The sequence below is a fragment of the Canis aureus genome, chromosome 5 (assembly GCF_053574225.1).
Source record: "Canis aureus isolate CA01 chromosome 5, VMU_Caureus_v.1.0, whole genome shotgun sequence".
Classification (NCBI taxonomy): domain Eukaryota; kingdom Metazoa; phylum Chordata; class Mammalia; order Carnivora; family Canidae; genus Canis; species Canis aureus.
The window spans coordinates 35,501,769-35,515,859 of record NC_135615.1 but is presented as its reverse complement, the minus strand read 5'-3'; the positions used below and the strand labels follow the sequence as shown (position 1 = coordinate 35,515,859).

The following is a 14,091-nucleotide window of genomic DNA, read 5'->3' as shown; positions in this document are numbered from 1 at the left end:
AACACTGTTTCATAATAACAATACTCAACACAATAGGAGTAGAAGAGAACCTCCTCAACTGATAAAGGCCATCTACAAAAACCCCACAATTAACATTATCATACTTAATGGTGAACAACTGGATGCTTTCCAAGATCAAGGAAAAGACAAGTATGTTCACTCTAGCCACTTCTATTCAACATTGTACTAGATGTTCAAACTAGGGCATTTAGGCAAAAAAAAAAAAAAAAAAGAAATAGAGAAATCATCCAGATTGGGGACACCTGGGTGGCTCAGTTGGCTAAGCTTCAGACTCTTAGTTTTTGGCTCAGGTCATGATCTCAGGGTCTGGAGATCAAGCCCCATGTTTTGGGTCCATAGTCAGCAGGGAGTCTGCTTGAGTCTCTCCCTCTCCCTCTGCTCATCCCCCTGCTGTGTGCTGTTTCTCTTTCTCTCTCTCACATAAGTAAGTAAAACTTTTTAATTTTTTAAAAGAGTTTATATTTATTTATTTGGTAGAGAGAGAGCATGAGTACAAGCATGGGGAATGGCAGGAAGAGGGAGAAGGAGAAGCAGCTTCCTGCTGAGCAAAAAGCCTGGTGTGGCATTCAATCCCAGGACTCTTGGGTCATGACCTAAGCCGAAGGCATATGCTCAATCAACTGAGCCACCCAGGCACCCCAGTAAATCTTTTTTTAAAAATGAGAAAATTAGGGGCACCTGGTTGGCTCAGTTGGTTAATGTCTGCCTTCAGCTCAGGTCATGATCCCAGGTCCTAGGATCGAGCCCCTAGTTGGGCTCCCTGCTCAGCTGGGAGTCTGCTTCTCCCTCTCCCTTTGCCCCTTCCCTGGCTGTGTGCGCTCTCTCTAGCTCCTGCTCTCTAAAATAAAGAAGTAAATCTTTTAAAAATTTTTTTAAAAAGAAGACATCCAGATTGGAAAGAAGTAAAACTGTATTCACAGTGATATGATATAATATAGAAAATCCTAAGAAATACACACACAGTGTTAGAACTAATAAATGAGTTTAACAAAGTTGCAAAGTATAAGATCAGTATACAAAAATCATTATTTTTCTCTACCCTAGCAATGAACAATCCAAAAATGGAAAATAAAACAGTTTCAGAGGCACCTGGGTGGCTTAGTCAGTTAAGCATCTGCCTTTAGCTCAGGTCATGATCCCAGGGTCCTGGAATGGAGCCCACGTCTGGCTCCCTGCTCAGTGGGGAGTCTGCTTCTCCCTCTCCCTCTGTGCTCTCTCTCGCTTTCTCTCTCAAGTAAATAAAATCTTGAAAGAGAAGGAAGGAAGGAAAGGAAGGAAGGAAGGAAGGAAGGAAGGAAGGAAGGAAGGAAGGAAGGAAGGAAGGAAGGAAGGAGGACTTCATTTATAACACTGTCCAAAAAAGTATAAACTGCTTAGGAATAAATTTAACAAGAGAAGTATAAAATGTACATTGAAAACTATAAAACTTCATTTAAGGAAATTAAAGAAGGTCTAAATAAATGGGAAAATTGCCTGTGTTCATGGATTATAAGGCGTATAGTAATGGAAATATGGTAATACTACTACAATCGATCAATAGATTCAACATATCCCTATCAAAATATTTGCTGCCTTTTTTGCAGAAATTGACAAGCCAGGGGTTAAGCGTCTGCCTTTGGCTCAGGTCATGATCCCGGGGTCCTGGGATTGAGCCTCACATTGGGCTTCCTACATGGAGCCTGCTTCTCCCTCTGCCTGTGTCTCTGCCTCTCTCTCTCTCCTCTCTCTCTCTCTGTCTCTCATGAATAAATAAATAACATTTAAAAAAATTGACAAAGCCAATCCTAAAATTCATATGGTAATGCAAGGGGATCCAGAATGCCAGAACAGTCTTGAAAAAGAACAAAGTTGGAGGACTCACATTTCCCAATTTGAAAAACTTATTACAAAGCTACAGTTACAGGGGCATCTGGTGGCTCAGTTGATTAAGCATCTTGCCTTCAGCTCAGGTCATGATCCTAGGGTCCTGAGATCAAGCCCAAGTTGGGCTCCCTGCTCAGCCAGGAGCCTGCTTCTCCCTCTCCCTCTGCCCCTCCCCTGTGCTTGTGTTCTCTCTCTCTCTCAAATGAATAAATAAAATCTTAAAAAAAAAAAAGCTACAGTTATGAAGACAGTGTAGACTAGCGTAGGATAGACATGTAGATTAATGGAATAGACTTTAGAGTCTAGAAGTAAACCTTAATATTTATGGTCGATTGATTTTTTTTTTTTTTTTTTTTTTTAAGTAGGCTCCACACTCAGCATGGAGCCCAATCCAGGGCTTGAACTCATGACCCTTAGATCAAGACCTGAGCCGAGATCAAGAGTTGGACACCCTGGGGCGCCTGGGTGGCTCAGTTAGTTAAGCATCTGACTCTTGGTTTCAGCTCGGTCCTGAGATCGAGTCTGGCATTGGGGCCTGCACTCAGCACTGACTCTGCTTTTCTTCCTCTCTCTTTCCCTCTGCCCCTCCCTGTACTTGCATTCTCTCTTTACAATCTTTAAAAGAAAAAAAAGGGTCAGGGGATCCCCGGGTGGCTCAGCGGTGTGGCGCCTGCCTTTGGCCCAGGGTGCGGTCCTGGAGTCCGGGTATCGAGTCCCGCGTCGGGCTCCCAGCATGGAGCCTGCTTCTCCCTCCTCCTGTGTCTCTGCCTCTCTCTTTTTCTCTATATATCTATTATGAATAAATAAATAAATAAATCTTTTAAAAGAAAGAAAAGAAAAAAAAGGGTCAGATGTCCAACATACTGTAACACCGAAACACAACACCATGAGCCAATTAATTTTTTGACAAGAATACTAAGGCAGGGGCACCTGGCTGGCTCAGTCAGTGGAGTATGCAATTCTTGAACTCAGGGTCTTGAATTCAGACCCCACATTGGGCATACAGCTTACTTTAAAAAAAAAAAAGGAGTGCAAGACAATGTAATAGGGTAAAGAATTGTCTTTAATAAATCTGTTGGACAACTGGATATCCATATTCAAAACAATGTACTTGGACTTCTTTCTCACACAAACGCAAAAGTTAACTAAAGACCTAATGTAAGGCCTAAATGTAAAAGCTACAACTATAACACTCTTAGAAGACAAAAATGTACATTTTCATGACATGACATCTAAAGCACAAATGACAAAAGAAAAAATAGGTGAATTGGATTTCATTAGAATTTAAGCTTTTGTATTCAAAAGATACCATCAAGAAAGTGAAAAATCAATTCACAGTACAGGAGAAAGTGTTTTCAACTTATGTATCTGATAAGGGACTTCTATTTAGAATATATAAAGTACACTTACAAGACAATAATAAAAAGTCAAATAGCCCAATTGAAAAATGGGCAAAGGATCTGAATAAGCATTCCTCCAAAGAATATATACAAATGGCTCTTAAAAAAAGAAAAAAGAAAAAGTTCTGTAAATGGCCAATAAACATTGAAAAGTTGCTCAGTATCATTAGTTATTAGAAAAATACAAGCCAAAGCCAAAACACTACCTCACACCCACTAGGATGGCAATAATAAAAAAGATTGATAATAGCAAGTGTTAATAAGAATGTGGAGAAATGGGAACCCTTGTATATTGCTTGTAGGAATGGAAAACAGTGTGGCCAGTTTGGAAAACAGATTGCCAGTTCCTAAACATAGCATATAACTTAGCAATCCACTCCCAGGTATATACCAAGAGAAATAAAAACATACTTCCACGCAAAAACGTATACATGAATGTTTGTACAGCATCATCCATAATAATGCCCAAATGAAAACAGCCTGTAGGCCAATTAACTGATGAATGGATAAACAAAATGGGGAATATGCATACAATGAATACTTTTTGATAACCAAAGAATGAAGTATTGATAAATGCTACAACATGAATGAACCTTGAACATCATGCTAGTCAAAGAAGCAAGACACAAAAGTGTATATATTGTATAATTCCTTTTATATGAAATGTCCAGAATGGCAAATTTATAGAGACAGTACATTCGTGGTTGCCAGGGGTTGGGAATGAGGAATGACTGCTGATGAGTATGGAGTTTCTTTCTGGGGTAATGAAGATGTTCTGGAATTAGGTAGTGGTGATGGGTGCACAATTCTGAATATACTTAGAAAAAATCAATTCATTGTGCATTTTAGGAGAGTGAACTTTGTGATATGTGAATTGTAGTTCAAGAAAACTGTTATTAAACAAATAACAAATTTAGGGGTGCCTGGGCGGCCCACTTTATTAAGCCTCTGCCTTTGGCTCAGGTCTTAATCTCAGGAGCCTGGGATCCAGGCCCGCACCAGGTTCCCTGCAAGGAGCCTGCTTCTCCCTCTCCCTCTGTCTCCTCCCCCTTGCTCATGCTCTGTCTCCCTTTCTCTCAAATAAATAAATAAAATCTTAAAAAAAAAAAAAACAAATTTATACAAAAGAGAGAAAGAAGCAGAGGAGTATCTGCCATGGAAACAGGGATTGGAAACTGGGCTGGGGATCCAAAGGATCCCCATGGGCAACTCTTGGGGAAGGACCATGATTGACATTCCAGACCTTGGTTTACAGTCCAGCCTGTGTTACTGACTTACTTTAATCTCTTCAGCAAGACTCAGCCTCTCTGTCTAACTGGGTTGTGTAGTTGCAAAAGACCGGAGATGTTCTATAAGTGACTATCAGGAAAGAATATATATATAATCCATAAAATGCAATAACATGCAGCTTTTGAAAAGAATGATAGTTATATAATAGCCAATATTTATATAGCGTCACATGCTATCAAACGCTTTGATGAATACTTAATTTAAATTACTTCATTTAAATTATAACAGCTCGTGAAATGTTAGTTGGAATTATTAGCCCATTTCAGAAGATGACACTAAGGTACAGGAGCTAAGTACTCAGCAAGATAAGATCCTGACCAAGGCATTTTGACTCCAGAGTTCATGCTCTAGCACAACATTTCTCAGAGTGTGGCTTGAAACCCCAAGCCCTTAGGGGGTCTGCAAGTTTAAAACAATTTTCCTAATAAGACAAACACATTATCTGCCTTTTTCACTCTCATTCTCTCATGATTGTACATTAAAATTTTTGAGAGGCTACCTGATAATGTAGTTATATCATCACTCTGTTTTAAAATTTCTTGTTTTCGGGACACCTGGGTGGCTTAGTGGTTGAGCATCTGCCTTTGGTTCAGGTCGTGATCCCACATCAGGCTCCTTGCAGGCAGCCTGCTTCTCTCTCTGCCTATGTCTCTGCCTCTCTCTCTGTGTCTTTCATGAATAAATAAAATCTTTAAAAAATACTTTTAAAAGCATTAAGCTCTTGGTGGGGGGGACACTGTTAATCAATTTGAAAATTCCATGAATGTGTTCACCAATTTTCTTTTAGGTTTGTTTTGGGACTTACAGATTAGAGGACCAAATGTAAATGTAAAAATGTACTATTTTACAGTTAGTTGTACAGAAGGGGCCTTTGTAGACATATGTGTTTCTGATGTGTGTTTTTAGGATCAAGAAATGCCGAAATTACTATGAAATTCTGGGAGTTTCTCGAAATGCCAGTGATGAAGAGCTTAAGAAAGCTTATCGAAAACTTGCCCTGAAATTTCACCCTGACAAGAATTGTGCTCCTGGAGCAACTGATGCTTTCAAAGGTCTGAGCTGGAATTAATGTTTAATTCTGCCTTTCTTGTGATGTTTGGCCACAAGCTGTTTTCAGCCTCCCCTGTAATAATTTTATAAGGCCACAAGTGAGGCCTTTTTTTCCTGCCATATCCCTTAAATAGTCATTATCAGCACAGCTCCCTCCTGTCTTCATTCATTTACCTTAATTTCTTCGGGAAAAAAAAATTTTTTTTTCCGTTTCTCTGGAATGGTAATTTTGTAGATTTGACACATAAATAAAAATCTTACTTAAGAGCTTCAACCCCAGTGAAGCCACTGATTCAGTCAAGGATTATCACTGGATGCTAAAACTGTTGGGTGATAGGTTTTTGTTGAAAAGGATATTCACATGATGTCAGAGCATCATCCCCCAGAATACCTACTGATTACAAATTGGAAAAAATTCCTTTATAATGGAGAGATCTAGCTGTCACCACTTTAACCACGTGGTCCAACTTGTCATCACTAATGCTGGACCCACCTCACATTATATGATATGGCACCTGTGGGCTATTCTTGCAAAATGTTCGATCTGAATCTAGTAATGAGTAAACCATAAAAATATGGAGCATTCTACAAAGAACACTGACCTGCTCTTCAAAAAAGTCAATATAATGAAAAGCAGAAAAGGCAAGGAGACTCTTCTAGATTAAATTAAACTAAGGGAATATAAAAGCAAATATATTACAAGAACCTTGCATGAATTGCATGGATTGTTCATTTTCTGAGCAATGAAAATGGTATTGTGATCATGCAGGGGATTCTTCTAGGAGATAGATGCTGAAATATTTAGGGATAAAGTGCCATAATATCTGCAGCCTACTTTCAAAGGCTTCAACAAAAGAAATTTCTACATATTACATATACGTGTGTATGGACAGTTAAGGGAAGCAATGTGGCAAAATGCTAACAATTGATGAATCAAATAAAGGATATACATGTGTTTATTTACTACTTTTTCAATGTTTTTGTAGATTTGGAATTTTTCTAAAGAAAAACTAAAGAATGATAGCTCTGAAAACATTTTAAAAGTCAATATTTCCCTCAAAGGACAATCTCCCTTTGTTGATGTGCCATTGTGAATCTTCTTCTCCCCACAGTTTCTACAAGGAAACAACTAGATAACCCACATTCTCTTTACATCTTCATGTAAAGTATCTCACAGACCTAATGCCATTTCTATGAGAAACCGGCCGGATTTCAAGGGATGTGATATTGAAGCAACTATTTGGCTTTTTTTGTTAGTTTTTTCTGCTTAGCTGTTTTATTACTATAAACATTTAATATAATTCCCTCGCCAGAAGAATCATAAAGAAATGCTCTTTCTGACTGTGTTTCTGTTGGTGTTGACTCAATTAGAGGTGGGGAGTGGGACTGTCTTAAAGATTTTTTTTGGCACTGATTGTATGTTAAAATGAAATTGGACAACATTTGCACATTTATGCATAGGGAGAAGTGATAGTAAGCATGTGTAATCTATCCAGTCTTTGATAAGATTTCACTCATTGAGACACTGGAGATGTGTTTTTCAATTTCTAAAGCCCACTTTCTAAAGTAAGCTGGAACAATGTGACTGACTTGTGGGGACTTTGTTTTTAGCCCAGCAATCATTTTACTGATTATTTTATTTAGAAGATTGTTTCTGACTTCAAGTTAGAATACCACTGTTTATGTATGAGCTATTTCCAACCATAAACTAATTGCTCTCAAGAGAAATAAGGACACATTTTTGATGAATGAAAGCAGTGGTTCTTAGTTCATCTTGAGTCCAGTAGTGCTTCTGGCTTATCAACTTTAGATCATGGAAAATGTCAAGGGCAAGAACTCTGGTGAACTTTCTAGGCCCAAGCACCTTTCTCTCTTTCTTTTCTTTTCTTTTGTTTTTTTTTGTTTTCTTTTCTTTTCTTTTCTTTTCTTTTCTTTTCTTTCTTTCTTTCTTTGTTTCTTTCTTTCTTTCTTTGTTTCTTCTCTTTTTTTTCTTTCTTTTTCTTTTCTTTTCTTTCTTTTTATTGGAGTTCAATTTGCCAGCATATAGCATAACACCCAGTGCTCATCCCATCAAGTGCCCACCTCAGTGCCTGTCACCCAATCAATCCCACCCCCCACCCACCTCCCTTTCCACCACCCCTTGTTCGTTTCCCAGAGTTAGGAGTCTCTCATGTTCTGTCTCCCTCTCTGATATTTCCCACTCATTTTTTCTCCTTTCCCTTTTATTCCCTTTCACTATTTTTTATATTCCCCAAATGAATGAGACCATATAATGTTTGTCCTTCTCCAATTGACTTATTTCACTCAGCATAATACCCTCCAGTCCCATCCATGTCGAAGCAAATGGTGGGTATTTGTTGTTTCTAATGGCTGAGTAATATTCCACTGTATACATATACCACATCTTCTTTATCCAGCCATCTTTCGATGGACACCGAGACTCCTTCCACAGTTTGGCTATTGTAGACATTGCTGCTATAAACATTGGGGTGCAGGTGTCCCAGCGTTTCACTGCGTCTGTATCTTTGGGGTAAATCCCCAGCAGCCAAGCACCTTTCTTTAGGCTCTTGTGAAGTGACTCTAGGCTCATCATTGCTGCTCTGATGATCACCCTCAGCTACAGCAAAGACTGTGTACTCAGGTATTTTTTGGTTTTGGTTGCAGCGATAGGAAATGCCTTTGCAGTCCTGAGCAATCCTGACAAGCGACTCCGCTATGATGAATATGGAGACGAACAGGTGACTTTCACTGCCCCTCGAGGCAGACCTTATAATTATTACAGGGACTTTGAAGCTGATATCACTCCAGAAGAGTTATTCAATGTCTTCTTTGGAGGACATTTTCCTACAGGTGAGTATTTCAAAATTATCACTTAAAAATTTATATATATCTCTCTCTGTCTATATTTCTGTATCTCAGCTAGCTCCTCTTTGAGGATCTGAATAGAGGGACTGTGGAATGGTGGAAACAGCAAGAATTTGGAATCAGATGAGCTAGGGTTTGAGGGAAGCCTCCAGCCTCCAACTGTACATGATTTTAACCAAATCACTTAGTCTCTCTGATCCTGTTTCCTCACCTGAGAAATGGGACTGATAATATCTACCTCACAGGGCTGCTGTGAGGATTATATATTTTTAAGTGCTTTATAAATAAAGTAAATATAATAATAATAAATAAAGTAATATAATAATATAATAAATATAAATAAAAGTAGCAAGATGCCTATTATGATTATTGCAAAATAGCAACTATATAAAGATAAAAGTTAGAAAAATACCCTCAGAGAAGGTAGTAAACTGAGTTTTATGAGTTGCTCTTAAAGATACTAATGTTGGGGCGCCTGGTGGCTCAGTCGGTTGGATGTCTGACTCTTGATCTCAGCTCAGGCCTTGATCTCAGGGTTGTGAATGCAGGCCCCACATTGGGCTGCACAATGGGTGTGGAGCTTACTTAAAAAAAATAAAAAAGATACTAGTGACATAATCTGATATTGGACAAGGAAGCAGATAGGAGCATGTCAGAGAGGATGCATGACCTAAAGATGTTCTTTATCTACTAGCCTTTTGGGATCTCTCACTCACTAGTTACAAAGGACTGTTTAAATAAAAGCAGGAGAGCTAAGCACATTCCATCTGCACCTGATTCACTTGGCTTACCTACCGTTTTATTTTTCTACTGAGTAAAGTGGGACAGTGCTCTGCCCTTAGAGAACCTGGCTGGGAACAAGGACCTTGGAAAAAGCAAGGAAGGAGTGTCTTCCATATCCCATATCCTTTCTCTTCCAGGAAATATTCATATGTTTTCAAATGTGACAGATGATACCCACTATTACCGCCGGCAGCATGGACGTGAGAGGATGCAGACACGGAAGGAAGAAGAAGATAAGCCTCAGGTACCACAGAATGATGGCTGAACTGCTGCTCATCAGCATTATACTGAGCTGACTTTTATGGTGTATATGATTGGGTTTTGGAAGTTCAGCTTGAAAAAAAAAAAAATAAAAAAAAAAAAAAGGAAGTTCAGCTTGAGTGATGTTATTAACATGTGTTTTTGGAAATCAGAGGCAGTGGTAGGAAGGAGTGAATAATTGGCCCAAGTAGGCCAGAATGGTACCTCCTTCCCTACCTGTTCTTTGGTAGCTGTTCTAGGGAATCAGTTCCCCTGTGGGGCTATCTTGATCAAGCTTTTCTTCATTGCAGAGAATAGGAACTCCTCTCAAAATATTCAGAACTAAAGGGAGTTTAAAGTAGGGGATCTAGGGAGTCTGATAGAGCTCAAGATCAGGAAGCACAGGTGGGCCTCACGACAGATGGAAACCAGGAACTAAGGTACAGTCAGGCCACTCATGCAGCTATCTTTCCATGACTCTGTGGCCAGATTGTCTCCACTTTTCCTGCCTCTATGCATTTGCTTGATTCTCGTTCTACTTCCTCTTGCAAATAGCCAATCCATACTGCCTAAGAGTATGTATCCTTTCTTTGGGTGACTGTCTAGCAGAGAACAAAGATGGATCTCAATTCCAAATTCCTAGGAAGGAGAATGTGATTATCTCTGCAATGGTTAGATATCTCCCAGTTCATTCAGCTGTGGCCAAGGCAACAGAGCTGCATAATACTAACATGGCCCTGTGAGAGTCATAGTCTGGGCAGACTCACCCAGAGGTGTCTACTTCATTGGTCTTAAAAAAGGGGGCTGCATGAGCATTACTGGGTGTCAATACAGGTTGTGAGTGGGTCTCCTTTAGTCTTCTCAGCAGAGAGACAGCATTCCTAGAAAAGCCGTAGACTTTGTGTAGTACATTGCAGGAATTTCTATTTTCTTTGGGAAAAGTATCCTATTTTCTGTAAGCTTTCTATTGATGATGAACACTTAAACCAAATATTTTTTTCTTTTTCAGACTACATATTCTGCATTTATTCAGTTACTTCCTGTTCTTGTGATTGTGATTATATCTGTCATTACTCAGCTGCTAGCTGCTAATCCCCCATATAGTCTATTCTATAAATCGTAAGTCAAATATTTCTAAGTGTTTCTTAATGACAGTTTGGAGGGTGAAATACTTGAACATTTTGCTGGGACTGCTAACATTTCATTTTATCTTTGTAGAAAACCTTGATATTTTGTTTAAAGGAACAGCTGGATAGTGATAGTGTAAAAATAATGTAGGCAGTTTCCTGTGTGCTCAGGACATGGATTATTTTGTTCCACAGCGACATCATCTGATCAGCTGCAGAACAGCAGCAACTGGTTTCTGAAGAATTAATAGACTAACTCCAATTTCAGATTAAATCCTTATCACATCAGGTTAGCATTAGAATGGACCCTATTAAGCTTGTGACTAGATCGCTGGACCCCTCTGGATTGGGAACATAGTATCTGAAATCTAGTGATTATTTTAAATTTAATATTTTATTTTATTTATTTATTTATTTATTTATTTATTTATTTATTTATTTATTTTTATTCATGATAGAGAGAGAGGCAGAGACACAGGCAGAGGGAGAAGCAGGCTCCATGCCTGGAGCCCAATGTGGGACTTGATCCCGGGACTCCAGGATCACACCCTGGGCTGAAGGCAGGCACCAAACCGCTGAGTCACCCAGGGATCCCGATTATTTTCAATTTAAATAATTGCAAGAATGGTACATTTATTCATGATGAGACTATATGGTCAAACCATAGTATCACATTTCTTTGCTTTTCCTGAAAAATATAGAAATTCATTGTAATGTTTGCTTTGCATGCAAATAATGAACTCTGATAGGAATTTCTTTATTTATTCAATTAATTATTTCAATTAATTCAGTCTTCAGGGGAACCCTGGGTGGCGCAGCAGTTTAGCGCCTGCCTTTGGCCCAGGGCGCGATCCTGGAGACTCGGGATCGAGTCCCACATCGGGCTCCTGGTGCATGGAGCCTGCTTCTCCCTCTGCTTATGTCTCTGCCTCTCTCTCTCTCTGTGACTATCATAAATAAATAAAAATTAAAAAAAAAAATTCAGTCTTCAAAGTTTGGTCCCCAGACCAGCATCATCATTAACTGATAACGTGTTAGAAATGTGAACTCGTAAGCCTCACTCCATACATACTGAATCAGAAACTCTCAGGATGAGAACTAGCAATCTGAGTTTTAAAAAGCTCTCCAAGGGCGCCTGGGTGGCTCAGTTGGTTAAGTGTCTGCCTTTGGCTCAGGTTATGATCCCAGGGTCCTGGGATCAAGTCCTGGGTTGGGCTTCCTGCTCAGTGAGTAGTCTGCTTCTCCCTCTGCTTCTCTCCCTCTCCTGCTTGTGCTCTCTCTCTCTCTCTCAAATAAATGAGTAAAATCTTTTTAAAAAATAAAAAGATCTTTAAATAACTCTGGTTCATAGTCTAAGGATTACTGGATTATTATTATTTTTTTAACGATTTTATTTATTTATTCATGAGAGACACAGAGAGAGAGAGAGGCAGAGACACAGGCAGAGGGAGAAGCAGGCTCCATGCAGGGAGCCCGACGTGGGACTCAATCCCAGGTCTCCAGGATCACAGCCTGAGCCGAAGGCGGCGCTAAACCGCTGAGCCACCCAGGCTGCCCCTTTACTGGATTATTATTATTATTATTATTATTATTATTATTATTATTGTTTTTAAAGTATGTTCCACATCTAGCATGGAGCCCAACATGGAGCTTGAACTCAGGTCGTGAGCTCAAGACCTGAGCTGAAATTAAGTGCCAGACGCTTAAACTGACTGAACTACCCAGGCACCCCACTGGATTAATTATTTTAAGTTAGATAAGAAATGAGTCGTTACCCATTATGGTTTAGCAGACAAAAACCTGACAAGATGGGGGGACCTGGCTCAGTCAGTAGAGAGTGCACCTCTTAATCTCGGGGTTGTGAATTCAAGCCCCACATTGAGTGTAGAGGTTACTTAAAAATAAAATCTTAAAAAAAAAAAAACCTTAACAAAATGAGGAACCCATGGGGCAGTAGATAAGAGGAAGAGTCTATAGACTATAGACTAAAGACTGTATTCTAGATCAGTATCTTCATTTTACAGAAAGGAAAGCTGAGTCTCAAGGGTTATTACTATCAGGTCACTCTGGCCTGATTCCCGCTATTTCCCGACCACCCATGTTTCTCCATTTGCTACTTCTATCTCCTTTCTTGCCCAGCCAGTGGGACAGAGAGGAACTTGCCCTGCTAACACCTTCCCAGACGGAGATGGGAGCAGTCTAGGCCTGAACCCTGAGACATCTAGTAAGATACTTTTAAGTAGAGAGATCAAAGGAAAATGCTAGGAAAAGGTCAAAATATAACTCAGTTGAGGCGGAACTTGTCTTGCTTGAATAAAACTAGCCTGGATTATGCACATTGCTATCACATTGTTTTAACTTGAATTTGAGTTTCCTTCTGTATTTCCTTATAGTTAGGATTTAATTTACCCAGACCTACTGATGTTTCTGAGTGCCATATACCATTGGATATATTAGACCCACAGAGAGTACCGAAGCATCACTGAAGTCTTTTGTCTTTTTGCAGTTCTCACTTAGCAGCTGTGTGTGAAGTATTTTCTCTCCGGTCCTAAAAACTGATACTAGGTTGGTGTAAGTTATCTGGTTATTGGTGAATAGTTAGTGTAATAATCAGTGTATTCATTCAACATTTACCAATAACCTGTTCTGTGCCAGGTACCATGCTAGGTCCTCCATGATGTACAATATTTTTTTAAGCATTCAGCATTCAGATTTTAGCACAGAAAGCAATATAAGAGAGGCAAATCCCTGAAGAGAATAAATGAACTATATTGAGGCTGAAGTCACAATATGAATATGCTCACATAATGATGACATTACAGTTACTACTTTGCTGGGGAAATAATAAATGGTCGGTGTATTAGACAGTGGTACTTGCATCTGCCCTCTGATGAGGTGATTATGGTCATGATATCTGTGCAGCCAGCGCTTAGAGTGAGATTGCCAAATATAACCAGCTTACCTGAGCCTTTCTCTCCTTGTCTCAGGACCTTGGGCTACACCATCTCTAGAGAAACACAGAACCTGCAGGTGCCTTATTTTGTGGATAAAAACTTTGAGAAGGCCTACAGAGGAGCATCTCTCCGTGACCTGGAGAAGACGATAGAGAAGGATTACATTGATTATGTCCAGACAAGTTGTTGGAAGGAGAAACAACAAAGTAAGATGTTGTGAAAGGGACTTTAACTGGTAGTCATGCTTCCAAACTGAGGCATTCCCAGCTTCCCTATCCCTCCTCTTTCCTAGTTTGAGTGGCACATGTTTATGTGAACAGAAACAGGACAGAGGCCCATTCAGGACACTACAAAAAAAGTGAAGTTAATCGACAGGATACATGTGGTGAGAATTTGGAAACCTTAGGAATTTAGGCAGGCAGTACTAGTTGCCTATCTGTCTCTACTTCTCTCTGCCCATCTGCCCCTCTCTCCTCTCTGCCAACTGCCTGCCTTTGC

At 39.6% G+C, this 14,091-nt stretch overlaps 1 protein-coding gene across 8 annotated transcripts in view; it reads left to right on the top strand.

The window, feature by feature from the left end:
* The window catches only part of DNAJC18 (DnaJ heat shock protein family (Hsp40) member C18), a 32,021-nt gene that overhangs the window by 8,725 nt on the left and 9,205 nt on the right, over window positions 1–14,091 (top strand). For 7 of the 8 annotated variants that reach the window (XM_077897418.1, XM_077897416.1, XM_077897420.1 and 4 more), the window contains 5 exons: window positions 5,481–5,626; window positions 8,289–8,474; window positions 9,410–9,516; window positions 10,522–10,631; window positions 13,627–13,799. In XM_077897418.1, coding sequence (XP_077753544.1) covers window positions 5,481–5,626; window positions 8,289–8,474; window positions 9,410–9,516; window positions 10,522–10,631; window positions 13,627–13,799 — 722 coding nt within the window. Of the gene's footprint in view, window positions 1–5,480; window positions 5,627–8,288; window positions 8,475–9,409; window positions 9,517–10,521; window positions 10,632–13,626; window positions 13,800–13,885; window positions 13,979–14,091 lie in introns of all 8 variants that reach the window. The other variant, XR_013379586.1, reaches the window with a different exon arrangement.